We start from the raw sequence: 20,567 nt of genomic DNA, 5'->3' as shown, positions 1-20,567 counted from the left end.
TAGTAATTCTGTACAGTTATATTTCGGTTAATTTTGGAAATTTCTAGGAATACTTTAAGATAGTATGATTATATATAACTCTGCCTTCATGATTTATTTTAGCTTTCGCGCAAATATCAGTTAACTTAACTCCATTATTTGATTTTGTGATGGCTTCACAAAGCCAATCAATATCAATCTCTTCTGGAGAATGTTTTCTCATCTAGAATATTTTCAATACTTTACATACAAACATTTTTATTTCTAAAAAACTTTTTAATTTTTTCTAGGATATCTGAATGAAAATAGTTAGAACAAGATTTTGAAGCTCAAAACATTAAAAATTATTAAAGATTTGTATAATATGATTAAAAATGGGAAATAATATGAGGCAATATAAAGGAATATGAATATTAAATAAATATATCTAAATAGAAAGAATCAGAAAAATCAAATTATTGGCGCCAAAAATTTCACCTTTTTGGTGAGCCATTTCGGTATGAGATATGATTTTTGGTATTTAAACATTAGTATGAATATTTTGACAAATAAGCTTCAAACCAGAAAATAAATTACATTGCCATAGTCATCCATATTCAATAACAATACAAATTAACTCAATAAATCGTGATTCTACATCTTTCAACCGCCTTTCAATTTAAATGATATATAATGCGTTATAAGTTAAAACAATCAATTCCGAAGTGATAAAGTATCAATTTATTTTCAATATTTCAAGTTTTCATAAACAAACATAATAAACATGTACAATATATAGTCTCCCACTTGCTCTAACAAAAGTAATATAATTTACACAATTAAAGCCGTTTCAGTTATATTATCGTTGTTACTACGCTTGTTGATAATAAACCTTACAACAAAGAAAGCAGCAACAGCTATTAAAGCAATAATAACTAATGAAACAACAATAGCAACTGTTGTCTTTGATTTTCCACTAGAAGATGTATTGCTCTCTGATATATTAGTTTGGTTTGTTGGCGGAGTTGAAGGTGACGAAGATGAAGGTTCTGAAGTTGGTATTTCAGGCTTTTCAGCTCTTAATTTATGATATTTTTTCAAGAAATCTCTATTTTCTTTGAGATTTGTTTCATTTCCAAGATAAACAAGTGGCATATGACTTTGTTTGTAAACATTGATTGTCATTGAAGCTCTCATACCTGGATCGTGCCATAAAGTTGTCATCTTCAAATTTGTATCTAAGTTTGTAGTAAAAATAACAATTTCACTCCAATTAGATGCTGCCATTATGAACTCCTCTCTCCAATCTCCTAAAATATCACCATGGAATAAAGGATAATCTCCATCATCGTCATATTTCAAATCTGTCCCATATTTATTATTAAACAAAGTGGTTGAAGTTAGGTAACGAATAGATTTGTTATTTTCAGCATCAAATTTAATAACTAATCCTCGATTGATGGTAGAAGGACTAAGGGTTCCCTCCCAGTACAAATTGTTTGCTGGCCATAAGAAATCGGTGAAATTTTCAACCAATAAATCATTTGTTTTCTCATTATATAAACCATCGAACGAATATACTTCATAACCTGGCTTTGATGGATCAAAATCACCAGCATTGCCTCTTCCTAAGTCATGAACATATGTGATAGCACATTTTATTAAATTACGAGAAACATATATATATGTGTATATTGTAGATATAGTACCTAAATCTATGAAGTTCTCATATATTCAAAATGATTTGTTGGATGTTAAATTTTCATAGATGATGGAGTATACCACACAGATCAACTTTTCTCTCAAACTTGATCTTACTATAGTCGAAAGTTTTTCGACTGTGAGGTTATTTTCACAGCACAATATTATTTTTCTTATGATATTTTTATCATCGCTTTATCATCATTAAATATTCAAATCTCCCCTTTTTTTTAAAAAAAAATACTTTTAAGAATTTTTTTAGTAAAGGTTAGTAAAACGAAATCTAACATTAACCCTAATTCATATAATTAGCTGTTCTTTATTGTGCTAGTGATATTTGTAATATATTTACTAAATTGTTTGCAGGTTGAACTAAATTGACTCCGAAATGCTGACTTATAAATGATTATAATGCCTTTTAATTAAGCTTATATCTTAAATGAATGAGCGACTTCGTTTTGCGCAAAAAAATATAATACTGTAAACATTGAATTTTTCAAACCGTTTTCCCCTATGAAAATCTTTTCAAATTCTTTTTCAATGAAAAATATTTTTAAAGTTTTTCAATGAAAAATATTTTATAAGCCAATATAATCACGTATTTTGTTATATGCTTTGAATGATCATTCAAAATTGAATGCAATAAAATATCCTATTCTAAGGATATTCAATATTATAAAATTTTAGATGCAATAGTTTATATCAATTACAATTATTAAATGAGATGCTACAAAATATATATTTTTCAATGTGATCCATTTTATATTTAATTTTTTAAATAGCTATTGAAATCATAAAATGATATTGTCTCTACTCCTCGTTGCTCAGCTAGATGTGCATACATGCAATCATGATCTTGAAATGGGTAACATAACAAGAGAACTTCAAGGACCTCAATCATATCGCAGCCTTAAAAATACCGAATGGAAAAACATCAGAATTAAGGTAGATTATAATTATATTGATAATACAAAAGATGATGAACGAACTTGTAAACGAGCTGGACAACTAGTTGTATTCCAAGGCGTAAGATATATTTGCAAACAGGAACATATTTTGTCATATTCAAAAATTTTGGCTATTAAAGGAACACTTAATAATGTCAAATCATATTTAGAGAGACTTCTTACAGTAATTCCATTCAATTATAATATTAATTATGTGGACTTTCGTAGCCGTTATGGATACGAGACGAATTTTGGCAAACAAAGCGCATACGGTGCCGATATAGTACTTGCAGTACTTTCAAGACCGAGACAGGATAATGATGCTACTCTCGCATCAGCTGCTGGATTAGCAGAAGAGAGAACATATCACAGACCAATATTTGGTGTCGTTTTCTTAAATCCAATGGCAGTTCCTGATACAGCACAAGATGAAAACTCAAATGATTCAAGATTCTTTTATACTTGCGTTCACGAAATTTTCCATGCTTTGGGTATTTCTCAATCAGATTTCCGACACTATCATCCACATGATTCCATAACTCCACATTCACAAATAGTATGCAGTTTCAGAAAGTATGGAAGAGACTTTTCGTTCTTAGTAACACCATACGCTCATAAATTTGCAGTGAAGCGCTTTGGAGTAGAAGTTTTCGTAGGAGATGACAGAACTTGCCCATCTGGATTAGAAATCGAAAATGATGGCGGTCAAGGAACAGCAGGAAGTCATTTAGAAGCAAGATCTTACATGTCAGATTTGATGGTTGGCATGACAATTCAAACAAAATCTGGACCATATTCCAGGTTGACTGATGCTGTTCTTGCAGTTCTTATGGATACAGGTAACTACAAAGTTAACTGGAGAATGGGACAACCATTAGTATGGGGCCACCCAGAATCAATTGATGGAAAACCAATTCCAAACTTTGCAATTGGTCCTCCACAAAATGTTTTCCCTAAGTATTATATGAGAGACTTCTCAGTACAAGAAGATTGGTATGCAAGTTTTGATTTCAAATTCTCCGGACCGTTTTCAGGACCTGCACATATTAGAGCAAGTTATAGCGAAAAACAATTTTATGATCCAAAAGGCATTGGAGTTGGTACAACACAAGTTTATGATTTCATTCCATTTTATTTTCCAAATTATGTTTGTCCTAATGGACAAGCTATTCTTCCATCAACAACGTCATATTATTACCACAAATGCGGTACATATACATGCGACGGATATAAATCGTTCACAATTCAAGTCAATAAAGATCTAGCTGCAACTCAGTTTGAAAGTGTCACATGCACAAAAGATAATGCAACAGCTGTATTATCTATGTCAGTAAGCGGTTATCGCAGACAAGTTTCTTGTGTTGATCCTGAGAGATTCTGCAGGTCTGTGAAACTTAACGAAATGAAGTTTGTTGTTGACCCATTCAATCCAGATACAAGGCAATTGAATAGTGATTCTCCAACACCGACACAGCCTGAACCTGATAATAATCCATCAGGACCCGAACCAGGAAATAATCCATCAGGACCCGAACCAGGAAATAATCCATCAGGACCCGAACCAGGAAATAATCCATCAGGACCCGAACCAGGAAATAATCCATCAGGACCCGAACCAGGAAATAATCCATCAGGACCCGAACCAGGAAATAATCCATCAGGACCCGAACCAGGAAATAATCCATCAGGACCCGAACCAGGAAATAATCCATCAGGACCCGAACCAGGAAATAATCCATCAGGACCTGGAGTTGAAAATCCTTCAGGAACTGGAGGAAATGAAACAACAACAACAGGGTCTGGAGGTTCATATGAAAATTCCAAAGCAGCAGAAAAGAAGGCTAAAAAGAAAAAGTTGATAATTATTGCGGCATGTGCCGGAGTTGCAGCTTTAATTGTGATTGCATTTATTGCAGTTTTGGTTATATTTGCAATTAGAAATGCAAAAGAAAATGCATATCATGAGGATTCTGATGCAAATTATGTTGTTTAGAAAGGAATTAAAGAAAAAAACTTTTTATTTCTCAAATATTTCTTGTACTAAAATATTTTTTATAAAGAAAAAATTAAATTTAGAAAAGATATATCTCGAATTTATTTTCTTTCTTGATCTACAATATCTAATGTGATTATTTTTTTTTTAGTTTTATCGAATCGATATTAAAAGTATACCTACTAATTTCATTAACTCAATAATTTTGATATTTGGCATAAAATCAAAAATCAAATTTAATTTTTTGAATGAAAGTTTATAAAAAAATCACTTTTTCCAAAATATAATCTAACTTTTAAAACAATAAATAAATAAAAAATACAAGAAATATTATAATTGTTATAGACCGAAAATAGATTTTTTCGGTTTTCTTTTCAAATAATTGAAAGAATGATACTATTATAGGTTTATTATATTATATAGCATATAATCATGCTATAGCCGAAAATTATAAGTTTTGAGAAGATTGAATATAACACAAATAAATTTGAATGTAAGTTAAATTGCTTGTTGTTTTTAATAGCTATTTAATGAGAAATCCAATATTGCAAAATTCAAATTGAATGATTGAAAGAACAGAAAAAGTCATTCTTTTCAATTTCGAATATGTTTCATTGTATTTATAATTATATGGCAAATACGATATTTAAACTTGATTTTTGAAGGAAAATTCACAAAATTGAATAAATTCAAATAATTTTTATTCAAAAATAAACTAGTTATTTGAGTTTAATACTAATTATCTATTCAAACTACAAAGTTTGTAATTTAAAATATTTTGTGAGATCAGATTGAATTAATTCAAGGTTCTTTTCAATTAATATTAATGACCATATTACGCATTTTCGAACATTCTAAACCAAATATATAAAAATGGGAGACGAATGTTAAATTTGCTAGACATGGGGGAGTTGTCTGCAAAGTTTTAGCTCTTATCTCTAACAAAAAATTAATTTTTAAAAAAATGACCGAATACGTTTCACAGCGAGAAAAAAATAAAAGGCAAGAGAGAATTTTCTAGACATAAAGAAGTTGTCTGCAAAGTTTTAGCTCTTATCTCTAACAAAAAATTAATTTTTAAAAAAATGACCGAATACGTTTCACAGCGAGAAAAAAATAAAAGGCAAGATAGAATTTTCTAGACATAAAGAAGTTGTCTACCAAGTGTCAGCTGTTACTTCTTCTCAATACTGATATAAAATAAAAATCTTTATTATTTATTTAACCTTTATTGTTTCATTAAACTAAAAAAAAAAAAAAAAAAAAAAAAAAAGGTAGTGGGGCTTCCAGGCACTTCGTGCCTTCTAGCCCTGAAGATGTTTAGTATAAATGAAGTTTTTATTCGGAAAATTGTTAGTCTTCTGGGTCGAAAACATTATATAATGTGTCGCTTTTCACAAATTATATATATTTTCATGTTTTGTCACTTTTCTGTCACTTTTCGGGTAAAAACATTTTTATTATTATATATAAATGAATTTTACAAAACCACCGTTACCATTCTTTGGAAATAAGAGTAGATGTAAAGATATTATATTGAGAGAACTTAAGAAACTACCGAATGGTCTAACATTTGTAGACTTGTTCGGTGGAAGTTTCTATATATCTCATTTGTGCCATACAATATTTCCTGACTCAAAGATTATATGCAATGACTTCGACAACTATATGGACCGTCTCAAACATATTCCAGACACAAACAATATATTGAAAGCGTTAAAAGAAAAGATACCTATAGGTAAGATGGAACGTATACCATTAGATAAGAAAAATACTGTCAGAGAGGTTTTGAAAAAGGCAGAGTATATTGACTGGGATAGTATATCTGCTAGACTATTATATAGTGGTGCTATAAGAGTTCATGACATTGAAACACTTATGTCAAAAGTTTTATATCTTAACTATACAAATGTTTTCAAAGAGAACATAGAAAAATATATTGAGGGTATAGAGTTTGTGAGATGTCATTGGACAGAGTTGTATGAAAAATATAAAGACAAGGAAAATGTTTTCTTTATAGTGGACCCGCCGTTCTATAACACATGGGATTTTCAATACCAAGTAGACTGGACTTTGAGAGACTCTTTAGAAACTTTAGACGTTTTACATAACCATCCATGCTTTTACTTTACATCCGATAAAAGTGGTTTGGAAAGTGTCATGAGATGGTTAGAGGACATACATGACTATGAGTTTAGATACGATAAGATAGAATATGAGAGAGGTCCTATAAACTGGAGAAAGTGTCATAACAAAGAAATTTTACTAGTAAGTAAATGTGGTTTGAAATAGGACTACTTGTTTTAGGTTTTTTCCATTGTGTCATTTATTTATTTGACGTGGCAGAAAGATATAGAGAATATGAAGATGAACCAATGCCTGCAAATGTCCAGTATATGTACTCGTAAGAGATATTTTTATCTAATATTAAATGGACGCACAGAACTTAGCGAATGCACAGCAACCTGGACAACCAAACCCAGAGAATATTCCAAATGAAGTTAGAATACAAACTGCAATGGCAAACTATGGTCAAGTGCCAACAGATGTACAAATGCAAACTGCCATGTCAAATGACGCTGCGTTAGGTTTGCCACCATGGTATGCAAATATGAGATGGAAAGAGTTTTATACAAACCCTGAAGTGGGATATAAACAACTTTATGCAGATGACGCGAACACAGGAGTTGACCCAGAATATGTTTTCTACCAGAGGAGAAACAGAATGTATGAGCTCCAGTTAAAGAATGCTATGGAACTCAACAGGAAACGTAAGAGACTAGGCGGACATTAGATTTTTACATATAGTAAAATGGGTTTCTTCAGTAGTATTGGAAACTTCTTTCGAAATGTTGGAAGAGGTATATGGAATGGAATAAAAACCGTAGGAAGAGGAATTTGGAACGGTGTCAAAAATATTGGTAAAAGGGTAGGTCAGTTTGTTGGTATTATACCTAAAGACCCTGAACCAGAAGAGCAAGCTCCTGTTATACAACAGCCTGAACCTGCACCACAGTCTAGTTGGCAACCAAATCCAACACCTCAACCGTATTAAAAAATTATATTTTTACCGTTCGATAGTAGTTGTATATGAAACTAAGTTCTAAGTAAAACGCATGGTATAATGGAATTATTCTTTTTCTTCCATCTGTAGTAAACCATACTTGAAAGTCTGAAATACTTCCACTTGGTGGTTCGTATAACTTTGTAGGTTTTTCGTAAAAGTCATTTGCCAAGCATAAGAAAGAGTTTTGGGCGCCAGAAAATGAAGCATGAACAATAATAGCAGCTGGGTCGAAAACATCTTTAAATAAATATGGTTCATCTCTTGCATATCGACTGTAAATATTTGCTAAAGGAAGTTCGACTTTCTGATTTAACATTCTTTGCAAATAATACCATGACATTGCAGTGAATTCTGTATATATTTGTTCGTCTTTCTTTGGATTGTCTTCGTAGATTTGAAATGACACTTGTGAATTTTGTTTGTCATATACAATTCTCACATAAAGTGTGCTCTCGGTATTTGCATATTCATCAGCATATTTTGCATAACATGAATTTATTTTATCTTCTATATTTTTTAACGCAGTCTGTAGAGAAGATGAAAGGTCAACTTGTATTAGCTCAATTTCTTCCCACATTTTTCGTTTCCCTTCAGATATATAATCTATATGAAACCTTACAATAAATGGAAAACTTTTATCTTCTACAGATACAAACTTCATTCTACGAAAGCCAATAGCTTTTGTGACAGATGGGTCTCTTAACCATCTTAACGGGTAGTCAAAACGATAGCCTTCATGCTTTACGGTCTCTGTCTCAAACTTTTGACCGACATTAGTAAAAAGTTCATCTAATGGTTTAGTTGTAGCAACTCTTGAATTTTCTTTTTCTATTGGAAGCATATTTTATCTAGAATAAAAATGTCAAATGAAACAGCGTCTATGAGAGAAATACAACACAACCGACAACTCATTATACAAGCTCTAAATAAGAACACAACAAACTTTTCAAACTATTCTAAGATATCTGAGTCATTGAAAGAAGGAAACTTAAAACTGACATTAAACCCAATGACAGATGAGTTTCTGTTTCAAGACAATAAGAACCATACTGTCTGTATAAATCCAACAAAAGGAACTTTAAACGAGAAACCTATAAATGAACTTCTTTTGAAAGCAGATGTTGGCAACAAAGCTGACAAAGAATATGTAGACGATGCAATAGCAAAAGAAGAAGAAAGAGCTAACAATGCTTATGCAACAAAAGAACATACTCATCCTGAACTAGCAGACAAAACATATGTTGACAATAAAATGTCAAGTGAAGTGACAAGAGCTGAAAACGAATATTCTAAAAAGACTCATACACATTCTATATCTGAAATAACAAACTTACAAGAAACCTTAAACAGGAAAAGTGACGTTGGACATACACATACCATTGCAAATATTGCAAACTTACAAGAAACCTTAAACAGGAAAAGTGACGTTGGACATACACATACATCTTCTGAAATAACAGACTTAAACGTTAGCCTTGAAAATAAAGCAGATAAAACATATGTCAATGAAATATACCAAAGTTTGCTAGGAACAAAAAATATTGAAACTATTGTTGGTGACTTTTCTGTCAATGAAGAAAACAAATATTTTAGATGGCAGTTGGTACAGTCCTTAGAAAATGGTACACGGTATAAACTCATTCCGAAAAATAACAATGAAATGTATGTAAGCTATAAAAAGAATGATGGTACACAAGTTAAAGTTCCATTAGACAACAACTGCTACTTAAACTTATATGGAGACGAACAAAAGAAATATTTAAGAGTTTATGAAATGACAGATATGGCATTGCCTGACCCAGCTCCAGCACCATATTATTATGACTATGGAGATGACGTCAGAACACCACATGTAGATGAACAAAAGCTAACATTATATTTAGATTATTATAGATATAAAAGATATAATGCAATAGAAAAAACGAGAATAGTATACTATTATGAAGATGACAGAAACAAATATTATAGTCAAGACCTTACCTACCCTGAAAACATAAGATTATATTATAAAAAATATTCTGACTTAAACCAGAAGAAACCTGAAATAGTTGCACTATATTTTAAGTTCAAAAGAGACAATCCTATAATATCTCATATGTTTGATTTAATGAACCCAGTAGGTTCTATTTATACATCTATGGAAGCAAGAGGTCCTCAAGTAATGTTTGGTGTTGGTGCATGGGAACAAATAGTCGACAGGTTTTTGTATTGTGCAAACTCTTCAAAGGAAACAGGTGGAAGTAAAACGATTTCAGGTGAAAACTTACCTGCGCACAGTCACTACATAGATTTAAGTACATCTCAAGCAGGTTGGCATAAGCATAGATATTGGGATTGGTCAGGAATGACAAAAGGTAAAGGATATGATGTTAAAGACGACGTTAAGTTTGCTATAAATTGTTACTGGGATGACACTCAGGGAGAAGGAAACCATACACATTTCGTTTCAGGATATACACAAACAACGGGACAAAGTAAAGAATACATGCCACCTTACATGACAGTTTACGCATGGTATAGAATTGCTTAGTCGTCATTTTCAACTTCTTTAGCATATTCGTCAGGAGTTGTCTTATATTTGTTAGGAACTGTCTTTGAAAGTATACCACCTTGAACTTTGACAAGTTTGAAACGAGGTCTGACAATAGTCGTTTTATCTTCTGCTTGCAGTGTGTACATTTTGCCATGTTTGCCTAAAACTTCATAATATTCTCTTGTATACTTTCTTCTATTTTTACGAACACGAATGTGAGTACCTGTCGGGTTCCCATTGTTGTCATAGTCAATAGTATTTTCATATGGGTCGCGTTTAGGTATTTCTATTTTTACTTTGTCACCTTTCTTAAGTTTGAAGCCCGGCATTCTTTCTTGTTTGTCTCTTTTGACTAAATTATTAAATATATAGTCTTTCTCTAAGTCAGGGTTGTTTTTCATTTCTTCGGGGAGTGGTTTCCCAAACCTTTTTGTTTACGGTTATTGTAAATATTTAAAACTTGTCTCATCTTTGCCATGGAAAAGTGTCTATACTTGTCGTCATATGACATTTCATTTGCTTCACCACCTTGTGGTTGGTTTAAGTCTCTTAACATTTTTATACAACTGTCAATGACACCAAGAGCAGAATGGTTTTGGTCGACAATGAAATATTGGTTTACATTTTTTGAACGCAGATAGTTTTTAATATCGTCTGATTTGAAAGAACTTTCACAGTCAGATGTCAGTTTTGTTGGATGGTATTTGTCAACGAATATTGTCAAAGCAGTTTTCACATCTAAAATATTTTTGGACTGCAATGGTATGGCTTCACAGTATCTTGTGTTTTGACCAACAAATATTAGCCAGTATGGTGGTCCATCTGTTCTAACTCTCGGAATGTTTTCCAAGATATCCATAAACCAAGCATTTGGTGTTGAACTAAAGATTTTTACCATGAGTGCTTTCTTTGTTGCTTTAGAAACATAGGGGTCCTTGTTTGGATTCGTCATTTTTTAACCCATAAGAAATGGGTTTATTTGGCGCATTAGCAGGAGTTGCATCCAGATTTTTGCCCGCAGTGGGAACAATAGCCAGAGGTGTATTTGGGGTTGGAAGGAAGATTTTGAGTACATTAGGTATACTGAAAGAGAAAGCACAACCTATTATACAAACTGTACAGAAAGGTTGGGATGTAGCACGAGATGCAGCAAATCTTATTCCAAATCCTGAAACAAGAGGAAAAGTTCAAGGATGGATGGACAATGTAGGAAGAGAAGCAGGAAACTACTATAACAAAGCAAATGACTACTATAACCAAGCAGGACACTATATGGACCAAGGTGAAAGATTCTTTAACAGAGGATATAACCATGCACAACAATGGGTAAACAATAACCAACCTCAACCGCCTCAAACGTGGGGAATGTAAAGTTTTTTACTGAGATGAAATGAACAATACAGCATTGAGACAAATGGGTTCAAGATGGATTTGTCGACTTCCAGCAGTTACACAACCACGTGTTTGTCAAGTCCTCCCTATACCTCAGGAAGTTTTAGACCGACTTAAAAAACCTAAACAACCAGTTGAAAACAAACCAAACTAAAATTTTTTACTGAGATGAAATGACCGAAGAAGTTGAAACGGTAGATTTGACACCACAAACAAAAAGTTCAGAACCATTGTCAAAACCTGTCAAAGAACTTACAGATGAAGAGAAAAATTCAATAATAGAAAGTGCCAGGTCTGGAAATACAAACCCTAACTATAAAGTCACTTTTCATAGAAATGGAACGGCTAGTATCTCAAAAAAGAAACAGACTCTCACAAATAAAATATTGAAGTCTGAAGGAGCTTTCGAGACAACAGATGGAAAAGTTTACTTCACTGACCAACAGTTCATTATAGAACATCTCATTGACTTAGAGTCGAAATATTCTAAACTTTACAACAAACACAAAAAGTTGAAAGGAAAACAAAAACAAATGGCATATGATATTTATGAAGATGTTAACGACACAACCATACCTGCAAGTGAGGTAAAGTCAGAGGAACCGAAAAGTGACGAAAAACCGATAGAAGAAGAAAAACCAAAAACTGAAGATAAACCAAAACCAAAGTTTAGTCAACCTTCATTAGCTGGTATGGGTTGGCGTCAAAGACTTATGGCAGCAGGCGGTTATGTAAAGTAAAGAAAAAATATATTTTTTTATTTTTATAAAAATGCCCCCATATAGAATGGATAGAAAGTCTGCTAGAATAAAAGCAGAGTTACAAAGATATGGTTGGAGAGTTTCGAAGAATTTTAAATATAGGAAGGGAAGACCCATAAAAGTCTATGACAAACTGGCTGGTCTGACCTACGAAATGGATTTGGAAACAGCACGTGCAAATTATCCAAACAGACTAGAGAGGTTAGAAGAAGAACGTCTTATGGACATGCCTTTCGATGTTAGTGAACCTCAAGTTGAAGGACACGACGGCTTTGCCAGATTCTACTGGAAACATGACGAACAATTGCATCCTTTGAGAAGGAAAAAAGGTAGTGCAGAGGATGGTCATGCTCCCATGGAAAGAACAAGATATGCATATGAGAAGTATCGTGAAGTTAGAAGTCAAATTACATCTGGTCGAACCTTTACAGTAAACTTTGACGAAGGAAAGAACAAAGAAGGCTTCATGGGTGTACTTGCTGCCATAGAAGATGGAAATAAGAAAGGATACAATCTCAGATTGACCATAACAGATTTGGATGGTCACATTTACTATGCAAATGGCAATGAACAAACAGCTGCAAAACTTCTTGACGCTTTCAAGACTACAAAGAGAGAACAAATGGTTGACTCCGACTCAGACATTTTGAATGCAATTGAAGGAATTGTAAGTGTCAAGTTCGAATGGTACCAACCTAACCCTCAAGCAGTCAGACAACATGCTGGATACTTTCCGTTCATAAATAAGTCTGACATTGACTTGACAAGGTATGGAATTTACAATTCAATTGAAACAATTGTCAACGAACCTTGTATTCTTACATGTCTCAGGAACTCTGGTCTTGTTACAGATGAGAAGATGAAGTATCTTGAGTCATGTGTGAAGACAAGGTACATTCTCAGAGGTCAATTGGCAAAAGTTGCACCGTTGGCAAATGTCAATATCCGAGTCAACATACCTACAGCTAAAGGTTCTTCACATGACGACTATGTTGTTGACAAAGACTTACCATGGTTGAAGATTGCAATTGTCCACAACCACTTCATGTTGAACGAAAGTCTTACAAACCCATTCTTTGGTAAAAGTAAGTGCAACATTGTCAGAGCTGTAAACATTCTTTTCGAGAAAGGTTTGTTGGAACCAATTCCAGATGACAAACTGACAGAAACTTTTGTACCAAAAGACGAAACAAACTTTTCATTGTTAGCAAGACCAAAAGTTGTTCCAGACAAAGTTATAGCACAAAAGAAGTACACTGTTCCACAAGGAGTTGGATTGTTCGGATACCAACCTGAACCAGAAGAACTTCCAATGAGGTTGCAAGAACTTCAAGATGCTATAAACAAACTTCCATTGAGACATCCAATTGACGTCAAATTGTATTGGAGAGCATCTGAGTTAGGTCAGAAGGTTTTATATGAAACAGGTTGCTTCGACGATGTTTATGAGATAACAGGAGAAGTTTCTCAGAAGATAAGAGACTCACTTGAATTTCCACAAACTGGACCAATTGGTTGCGACAAGTTCGACTCAGATGAAAAGATATACTATGTCGACCTTAACGCTGCATACATGAGGTTCGTCCAATATATCCCGACTGGAATTCCAAACGAAGACGGTGAGTTCCCAGGAAGGAACTATACAGTTGGAAAAGTCATACAACAACTCTATGATATTAGGAAAGCTTCAAACCCCAAACTTGCAATGACACTCAAATTGCTTATGAATTCGACATGGGGATATTCCATTAAGAAACCTCAAGAGATGAAGAGTAAACATTATGAGAAGGTCGACAACTTTGTTGAAAGGTTCTCCCCTTTTGTTTTGAAGTACGAATTCACTCAAGGTCAAAGTGGCTTAGTAACCACATTAAAACCTATTGTCGAACATTGGTCTTACCCTCAGTTCGCAAAGGCAGTCCTTGACAACTACAACAAATTCTTCTCCGAAGTCAAATCCAAAGTGAAGGTTTACTATGAGAACATTGACGCACTCATGACGAACGAAGAAGGATACAACAAACTCATTGAAATGGGTTTAGTCGGTGAAAAGATGGGTCAATTCAAATTGGACAAAATTTTCACCGAAGTTCATGTCCTCTCCAAACGTAAGTACTGGGGTGTTAAAGAAGATGGTGAAATAGTTAAACATTGCATGAAGTAAAACGTTGCATGAAATAGTAAAACATTTTTTCAAAAAAAATATTTTTTTATTTTATTTGAAATGTACGCTGAGTCTGTCGGAAAGGACCATTGGGAAACTTGTTTGTTAGATGAGAAATATGAAATTCACTGTTGTGAGTCATTTGAAGTCAGAAACAAAAAGACAAAAAGAGTTTTAAGCGAATGTGAGCGAAATGACGGATATGCTAGGATGAGGATTGGTGGGAAATGCTATTTTAAACATATTGTCATTGCAACTCATTTTATACCGAACCCTAACAATTTACCTTTTGTAGACCATATAAACCATATAAGAAACGACAATAGACTTGAAAACTTACGCTGGGTCACTTGTTCTGAAAACAATAAGAACAGAGGCAAATTTGGAGATATAGTATTCGAATTTGTCGACGAACTAGAAGATGAAGCAATTGAAATTACAGACTATGGTAAGCATACGTTTGAGTTTTACTACTATAGCGAAGAACAGGACTCTTTCTACTTTTATACCGGCGTAAACTATAGAAAATTACAAGTATATTTTACTAAGGATGGCTATGCTTATGTAAACGCTAGAGATACAGATGGAAAATACGTTCGAATACTTCTTAACAAATTCAAGAAGCTATATGGCATACCATTTTAAAACATTTTTAAAACAGTATATTTTTACATATATTAAATGCTTCAGGTTGAAAAACAAAGAACAAAAGTAGCAGATACAAAACCGTTAGACTATATCTTTACAAATGCTGGTAGGACTATATCAGATGAAGAAATTTCATCCCGAACCACCTAGTAACAGTTTCTCTGACTTTCAAGTTTGGTTCACAACAAACGGTGTGCAACATATAATACCATTGTACTATGACTTTTATCTCGAATTGTCTTTCATATACAACTACGGAAAAGTGCTGAAAAAGTATTGAAAAATGAGTTTTGGTTGAAAAAGAGGTGGAGCCAAAAGTGGCTCGACCTCAAAACAAGCATTTTGTGAAGAATATACCAACCCGCGGAAAACAGCGGGTTGCTTTTTATACAAAATTCATGCAGGAATTCCTGATGAAATCAAACAGGTTAGAGGAATGTATGTAGACCCAAGACTCGTAAACTATATAACAATGTGGGCTTCTCCAAAATATTGCATAGCAGTTGGAAAAATTATGGACTCCATAGACAAGAAAGTTCATGAGAAATTAGATGAAGAAGAACTTGAAGATACAGTAGAGAATGCTAAACCTTTGTTCGAAGAAGAAGTTAGAAAAATGTGCGAAAAACAAATAGAACATGAACGTGAGATATGTTATGGTTATAGAGACTCGCCATACGAACTAGACCAATGGGAACAAGAAGATTTAAAGAGAGAATTTAGAGAATATGAACTCGCCAAGATAGCATTAGAAGCTGCAGAAAAGAAGTTAAAAGTTTGGGGTCGTTTTGTACAAAAATATTGTGAGTAAATGAACCATTTATTTTTGCTAAATTCGGCAAAAATATATTTTAGGGTAGAAGGTTAGATCTACCCCGTTTTCTACCCCGTTTTCTCACCTCTTGAATTTTCATGATTTCATCGTAAATGTTTTGTCGAAACTTCATCGTAAATGTTTTGTCAAACATGAACGTAAATGTTTTGTCGAAACTTCTTCGTAATGAACGTAAATGTTTTGTCGAAACTTCTTCGTAATGAGCGTAAATGTTTTGTCAAGACTTCTTCGTAAATGTTTTGTCAAGACTTCTTCGTAAATGTTTTGTCAAGACTTCTTCGTAAATGTTTTGTCAAGACTTCTTCATCGTAATGAGTGTAAAGGACCCAAAAATATAATTTAGGGTAGAAGGTTAGATCTAACCTGTCTTCTACCCTCTTTTCTACCCTCTTGAATTTTCATGAATTTTCCCGAAATAAAAAATAAAGTTGGTTTTTTTAAAAAAATAAAAATGTCAACAATCGGCACAACAACAATTCAAACAACAACAGCACCAAACTCGTTAGTTATGAACCCAACTTCAATGTTAGTAGAGATGAAAAGCTTCATTCCTTCTTCATATACTTTCGAAACAGAAATCCAGAAGATAAAGCAGGAATTGTTAACAGGTAGTTTAGACTGTAGTGCGAAAGATGAAACAAATGAACAGTATCTTTATGACATGCAGGATATTATTGACCATTTACCCAAATTGCCTGAAATCCAACAACAAAAACTAACTATTCCTGAATTCGACGAAATAGAAGTCAAAGCAACTGACTCAGTAGAAATAAAGAAGTTCATACGAAAGGTAAACTATGAGTTTCTTGGATTTCATTGCAACCACAAAGTCATGGACAAAGATTGCGATATGGTATATAAGAACATCTCTGACATATACAAATCTGAAGAATTTAAGACCTACGACAACTTTGTTTCGTTAGTTGCAAAATGTGTATGGCAGATAAGAGATAAAGATAGAAGAGGTAAGATATGGAATGAACAGATAAAACCCGCAACTTTTGAGTTAAAGAAAACCATTGACGCCTTAGTCATACTAGCAGGTAAGATTTCAATGTACAATGCTAAAATGAACCCACAATGTTCAAAATGTAAAGCAGCAATGAGGAAATATAACTACTCCGTCAAAGAGATAGAACGTATGCGAAACGACTATGCTGACTTAAAGAAAGAAATGACAAACAATGAGTTTGAAACAGTTGGAAAGATAGACAATGACACCAAAGTGGTTAGAATAGGTGATTTAAACGTAAGATACTCAAAGAAATACAACAAATATTCTTTGTCAGACATTTTATCTCCATTTGGAAAAAAAACAAACCACTGGGTTAAAATTGCTTCTACTCAGAAAATTTTGACAAGAAATCCTGAGCTTATGATATCGGTAAAATTCTATGGAACTGCAGCATATCTCATCGACAAAAGTCTTATACCAATAGTTTTGTTATGGTTAGACCCAGTTGTTGGATATAACTTCATAACATATGGTTCATTCGATACGGAACGTTGCAGTGAAGGCTTACTTTACATCGTTCAGAAACCGAAGGACTTCAATACAAAGAGATATAAGATAGGAAGGACATATAATATAACTCTAAGATATGACAGTACAGTCAATATAGTCAAGGTTGTGTTAGTTAATGATATGAGAGCTGCAGAAACAGAACTACTTGAAAAGTTTGAGAAAATGTATGGTGCTCCCATAAAAGGTAAAGAAACGTTTGAAGTAGATGAGATAGATAAAGCTATAAAATTATTTGACGAAGTTGCTGAAAAATACATGTAAAAATAACGTTTACCATGTAAAACGCTTATAAAATAACTGGGGTAGAAAAGAGGGTAGAAGACAGGTTAGATCTAACCTTCTACCCTAAATTATATTTTTGCTGAAAAATGACCAAAAATCTGAGTAAAATGGCATAAGATTGCTATCCTCGAAAAACCGAGGATAGAGATTCCGTATGAAAATCATGAAGAACAGCGAGTAGGTAAGAAACCTTAGTCGTCAAAAAACTCTATGAAAACAGTGAAATTTCTCTAGACAGACTTTTTCCCCAGTCGCCTAAAACTCATGAAAACAGTGAAATTTCTCTAGACAGACTTTTTCCCCAGTCGCCTAAAACTCATGAAAATCATGAATTTCCTTAAGATAGAAAAAATAAAGTTAGTTTTATTTTTATTTATTTTTTTATTTTGTATGTAAAGACAGATATGTCAACAACAGAGAACACAACAACAGTTATAGTCCATGAAGCTATAAATGAAGAATATGAGTACATACAGTTTAACAAACAACTCCGTCTCATTCGTTCGGTCAAAGACGATATGTACCAAATGCAAAGTATTTTGACGGCTTGTTTTGCACCAGATACTAAGGTTCCTAAAGACTGGTTTAGGAACCAAAGCACACAAGAACTTTTGAGCGAAGCACAGCGAGACATACTTTTTTCTGAAAATCGTGAAGAACAGCGAGTGGGGAAAAAACCCCAGTCGCCAAAACTCTATGAAAATCGTGAAAAATTGCCAAATGGTTTGAGAGGATATTATGTTCATAGACTTCTCGTAAATAATGTGGCACAATGGGCTTCAGCTCGCTATTCATGGTATGTTTGTAAACTTCTTGACGAACTTCACAGACAAGAACGTGAAGAGCTAGAGAACAAGCTTGAAGCAAAAGACAAAAACATACAGAAAAGAATACCACGTTCGGTACCAAAAGGAAAGGAAAAGAACTATAAGTATATGATTTATACTGAAGAGATGGAAAATGAAGAAGACAGAGATATGGTTATGTTGCATTTAGTCAGAAGAAACAACAAAAGCTTTTACGACCTTGCTAAGATTTACAAATCTGACAGAAATTGGTTCTATCGCGAAAACTTACCGATTTCAATGACACCGAATGAAGATGTGAAACAAATAGTTCAAGATACGTTACCTCAAACACACTATGATATGAAAGGTTGTACAATACTTACATTCAAAGAAGATTTACCGCTACTGAAGGAAAAAATAACAGAGTATTTTGACAACTTCAAACAAGTAGAGTAGATGAACCATTTATTTTTCAAGCAATTGCCTCGTCAAATCCTTCTGGCATTCCGAGTCCTTCCTTCCAACAGGAAAAAAATTTCCTTCCAACAGGAAAAAATTTTCCCGACAACAGGAAGAACTCTTCCTTCCAACAGGAAAAATTTTTCCCGACAACTGGAAAAAATTTTCCATCCGACAGGAAAAATTTTTCCATCAGACAGGAAAAAATTTTCCAGTTGTCCGTCCGTAAACCATTCAAATTTTCGAAAATTGAGAACTTTTTGGTCGAACTTCAGAAAAAAATTTTCCATCCGACAGGAAAAAATTTTCCATCCGACAGGAAAAATTTTTCCCGACAACTGGAAAAGTTCTTCCTTCCGACAGGACACAAACGAATGTCCGACGTTCCTCTTCCTGAATGTCTTCCAAAGCCAGAAGAACCGACAGCCCCAGCACCACAACAGACTAAGACTCAAACACTTACATTTTTCAAGCTTGACTTTTTACAATTTGAACTTTGTTTGCGTAGATATGAATTCTGAAAGAAGTATGAGGGTCTTGTATGACTTTGTACTTCTCCCATAGTTCATGTCTGTCAAACTTACCTGCCATGGACTCTTTCATAAGTTCCATGAAATCGTCTTCGGACAATCCAGGGAAAAGTATGATATCAGTAAGTATTCTTTTAACATCCTTACTTAAACTCTTTGCTGTCTGTACACATATTACGACTGAGATGTTAAAGTGTCTGAGCTTCTTAAGAATTCGACACATATCTTGTTCTCTGTTCTTTAACAAAGGATGAGAAGCAAAGTCATCTAAGATAAGAAGACATCTATGAGGGTAAGTCTTCCAATCGTAAGATTGCAATTTCTTCGAAATGTATTCTATCTCTTTCTGTTTGTTTCTGAAGTGTTTCTTCTCTAATATTCTCTGCATTTCCTCATTTGGGTCTTTAAACTTCGAATTGACATACTCATTTATAGCATTGTACTTCAAAACTCTTCTTTGGTACTTCTTTATCCAATCTAACAACTCAGAGTCTTTTATACATACTAACTTAGACTTCTTTATAATATCTTTGAACGAATTGACGGTTTGGTCAAATTGACCAGAAGTACTACAAATGACTACTAACTCATAGAATGGGTTCTTCTCATCTAGTTCTTGTTGTTGTGCAGCCATTTTTAAGATAAGTGAAAGTCTTACCCGACCCAGGTGGTGCGATTAGACCTGTTATACCATTCTGAGCAAATAGGAACTTGTCATGTATGGGTTTTATCTGAGCATTTTCTAACTTCCTCTTGTTCTTGTTTAAAACATTCTCAAATTTCTTGTCAATGTCAGCAAACTTTTTTCTAACATATTTTTAGAAAAATTAAAAATTTTATCTTTTAGAAAATGTCTAGCGATTTCGCTATCTATATTCGAGACAAACTTTTTGACAGCAAAACATCTGTCGACCATAAAATCTTACATAGTGTAAACAAGAAAGGTGAATTTGTTCTAAAGTTCTGTTTCTGGGAATATGACAA

At 33.5% G+C, this 20,567-nt stretch overlaps 18 protein-coding genes across 18 annotated transcripts, besides 2 other annotated features; 15 read left to right on the top strand and 3 right to left on the bottom strand.

Annotated features, from left to right (window-relative positions):
• Positions 1–665: 665 nt before the first annotated feature.
• On the bottom strand, positions 666–1,606 carry TVAGG3_0435280 (FG-GAP repeat family; the record flags this gene model as incomplete). The annotated part of the gene is made up of 1 exon (XM_001278677.1): positions 790–1,182. The coding sequence occupies one exon, from the start codon at positions 1,180–1,182 to the stop codon at positions 790–792; it is 393 nt and encodes a 130-aa protein (XP_001278678.1).
• An 851-nt stretch (positions 1,607–2,457) lies between these two features.
• TVAGG3_0435270 (regulation of choline O-acetyltransferase protein) lies at positions 2,458–4,599 on the top strand (the record flags this gene model as incomplete). Its single annotated transcript, XM_001294872.1, has 1 exon — positions 2,458–4,599. The coding sequence occupies one exon, from the start codon at positions 2,458–2,460 to the stop codon at positions 4,597–4,599; it is 2,142 nt and encodes a 713-aa protein (XP_001294873.1).
• Positions 4,600–4,937: 338 nt separating this feature from the next.
• Positions 4,938–5,776: a mobile genetic element.
• Positions 5,777–5,845: 69 nt separating this feature from the next.
• Positions 5,846–20,567: part of a mobile genetic element that runs on past the window's edge.
• On the top strand, positions 6,073–6,891 carry TVAGG3_0435250 (phage tail repeat-like family; the record flags this gene model as incomplete). The annotated part of the gene is made up of 1 exon (XM_051233969.1): positions 6,073–6,891. One exon carries the CDS (start codon positions 6,073–6,075, stop codon positions 6,889–6,891), a length of 819 nt encoding a protein of 272 aa, XP_051103699.1.
• On the top strand, positions 7,118–7,393 carry TVAGG3_0435240 (uncharacterized protein; the record flags this gene model as incomplete). The annotated part of the gene is made up of 1 exon (XM_051233968.1): positions 7,118–7,393. The coding sequence occupies one exon, from the start codon at positions 7,118–7,120 to the stop codon at positions 7,391–7,393; it is 276 nt and encodes a 91-aa protein (XP_051103698.1).
• Positions 7,412–7,654, top strand: TVAGG3_0435230 (serine threonine-protein phosphatase family; the record flags this gene model as incomplete). The annotated part of the gene is made up of 1 exon (XM_051233967.1): positions 7,412–7,654. One exon carries the CDS (start codon positions 7,412–7,414, stop codon positions 7,652–7,654), a length of 243 nt encoding a protein of 80 aa, XP_051103697.1.
• On the bottom strand, positions 7,659–8,507 carry TVAGG3_0435220 (uncharacterized protein; the record flags this gene model as incomplete). Its single annotated transcript, XM_051233966.1, has 1 exon — positions 7,659–8,507. One exon carries the CDS (start codon positions 8,505–8,507, stop codon positions 7,659–7,661), a length of 849 nt encoding a protein of 282 aa, XP_051103696.1.
• TVAGG3_0435210 (phage tail repeat-like family) lies at positions 8,676–9,518 on the top strand (the record flags this gene model as incomplete). Its single annotated transcript, XM_051233965.1, has 1 exon — positions 8,676–9,518. A coding segment is annotated over one exon (843 nt), but the record flags the coding sequence as incomplete, so codon positions are not given.
• On the top strand, positions 9,753–10,196 carry TVAGG3_0435200 (phage tail repeat-like family; the record flags this gene model as incomplete). The annotated part of the gene is made up of 1 exon (XM_051233964.1): positions 9,753–10,196. A coding segment is annotated over one exon (444 nt), but the record flags the coding sequence as incomplete, so codon positions are not given.
• On the top strand, positions 11,169–11,570 carry TVAGG3_0435190 (uncharacterized protein; the record flags this gene model as incomplete). The annotated part of the gene is made up of 1 exon (XM_051233963.1): positions 11,169–11,570. One exon carries the CDS (start codon positions 11,169–11,171, stop codon positions 11,568–11,570), a length of 402 nt encoding a protein of 133 aa, XP_051103693.1.
• TVAGG3_0435180 (uncharacterized protein) lies at positions 11,590–11,745 on the top strand (the record flags this gene model as incomplete). The annotated part of the gene is made up of 1 exon (XM_051233962.1): positions 11,590–11,745. One exon carries the CDS (start codon positions 11,590–11,592, stop codon positions 11,743–11,745), a length of 156 nt encoding a protein of 51 aa, XP_051103692.1.
• On the top strand, positions 11,765–12,331 carry TVAGG3_0435170 (phage tail repeat-like family; the record flags this gene model as incomplete). The annotated part of the gene is made up of 1 exon (XM_051233961.1): positions 11,765–12,331. The coding sequence occupies one exon, from the start codon at positions 11,765–11,767 to the stop codon at positions 12,329–12,331; it is 567 nt and encodes a 188-aa protein (XP_051103691.1).
• TVAGG3_0435160 (uncharacterized protein) lies at positions 12,378–13,441 on the top strand (the record flags this gene model as incomplete). Its single annotated transcript, XM_051233960.1, has 1 exon — positions 12,378–13,441. A coding segment is annotated over one exon (1,064 nt), but the record flags the coding sequence as incomplete, so codon positions are not given.
• On the top strand, positions 13,665–14,516 carry TVAGG3_0435150 (DNA/RNA polymerases family; the record flags this gene model as incomplete). The annotated part of the gene is made up of 1 exon (XM_051233959.1): positions 13,665–14,516. One exon carries the CDS (start codon positions 13,665–13,667, stop codon positions 14,514–14,516), a length of 852 nt encoding a protein of 283 aa, XP_051103689.1.
• TVAGG3_0435140 (His-Me finger endonucleases family) lies at positions 14,577–15,161 on the top strand (the record flags this gene model as incomplete). Its single annotated transcript, XM_051233958.1, has 1 exon — positions 14,577–15,161. One exon carries the CDS (start codon positions 14,577–14,579, stop codon positions 15,159–15,161), a length of 585 nt encoding a protein of 194 aa, XP_051103688.1.
• TVAGG3_0435130 (uncharacterized protein) lies at positions 15,601–15,975 on the top strand (the record flags this gene model as incomplete). Its single annotated transcript, XM_051233957.1, has 1 exon — positions 15,601–15,975. The coding sequence occupies one exon, from the start codon at positions 15,601–15,603 to the stop codon at positions 15,973–15,975; it is 375 nt and encodes a 124-aa protein (XP_051103687.1).
• TVAGG3_0435120 (organellar and viral DNA polymerase type B) lies at positions 16,451–17,042 on the top strand (the record flags this gene model as incomplete). Its single annotated transcript, XM_051233956.1, has 1 exon — positions 16,451–17,042. A coding segment is annotated over one exon (592 nt), but the record flags the coding sequence as incomplete, so codon positions are not given.
• TVAGG3_0435110 (KilA, N-terminal/APSES-type HTH, DNA-binding family) lies at positions 18,490–19,050 on the top strand (the record flags this gene model as incomplete). The annotated part of the gene is made up of 1 exon (XM_001292287.1): positions 18,490–19,050. A coding segment is annotated over one exon (561 nt), but the record flags the coding sequence as incomplete, so codon positions are not given.
• On the bottom strand, positions 19,522–20,190 carry TVAGG3_0435100 (protein of unknown function, DUF4106 family; the record flags this gene model as incomplete). Its single annotated transcript, XM_001292288.2, has 1 exon — positions 19,522–20,190. A coding segment is annotated over one exon (669 nt), but the record flags the coding sequence as incomplete, so codon positions are not given.

This window comes from Trichomonas vaginalis, chromosome V (genome assembly GCF_026262505.1).
Source record: "Trichomonas vaginalis G3 chromosome V, whole genome shotgun sequence".
NCBI classification, from domain to species: Eukaryota; Parabasalia; order Trichomonadida; family Trichomonadidae; genus Trichomonas; species Trichomonas vaginalis.
The sequence above is the reverse complement of the archived record's forward strand: the minus strand, read 5'-3'. Positions and strand labels throughout refer to the sequence as shown.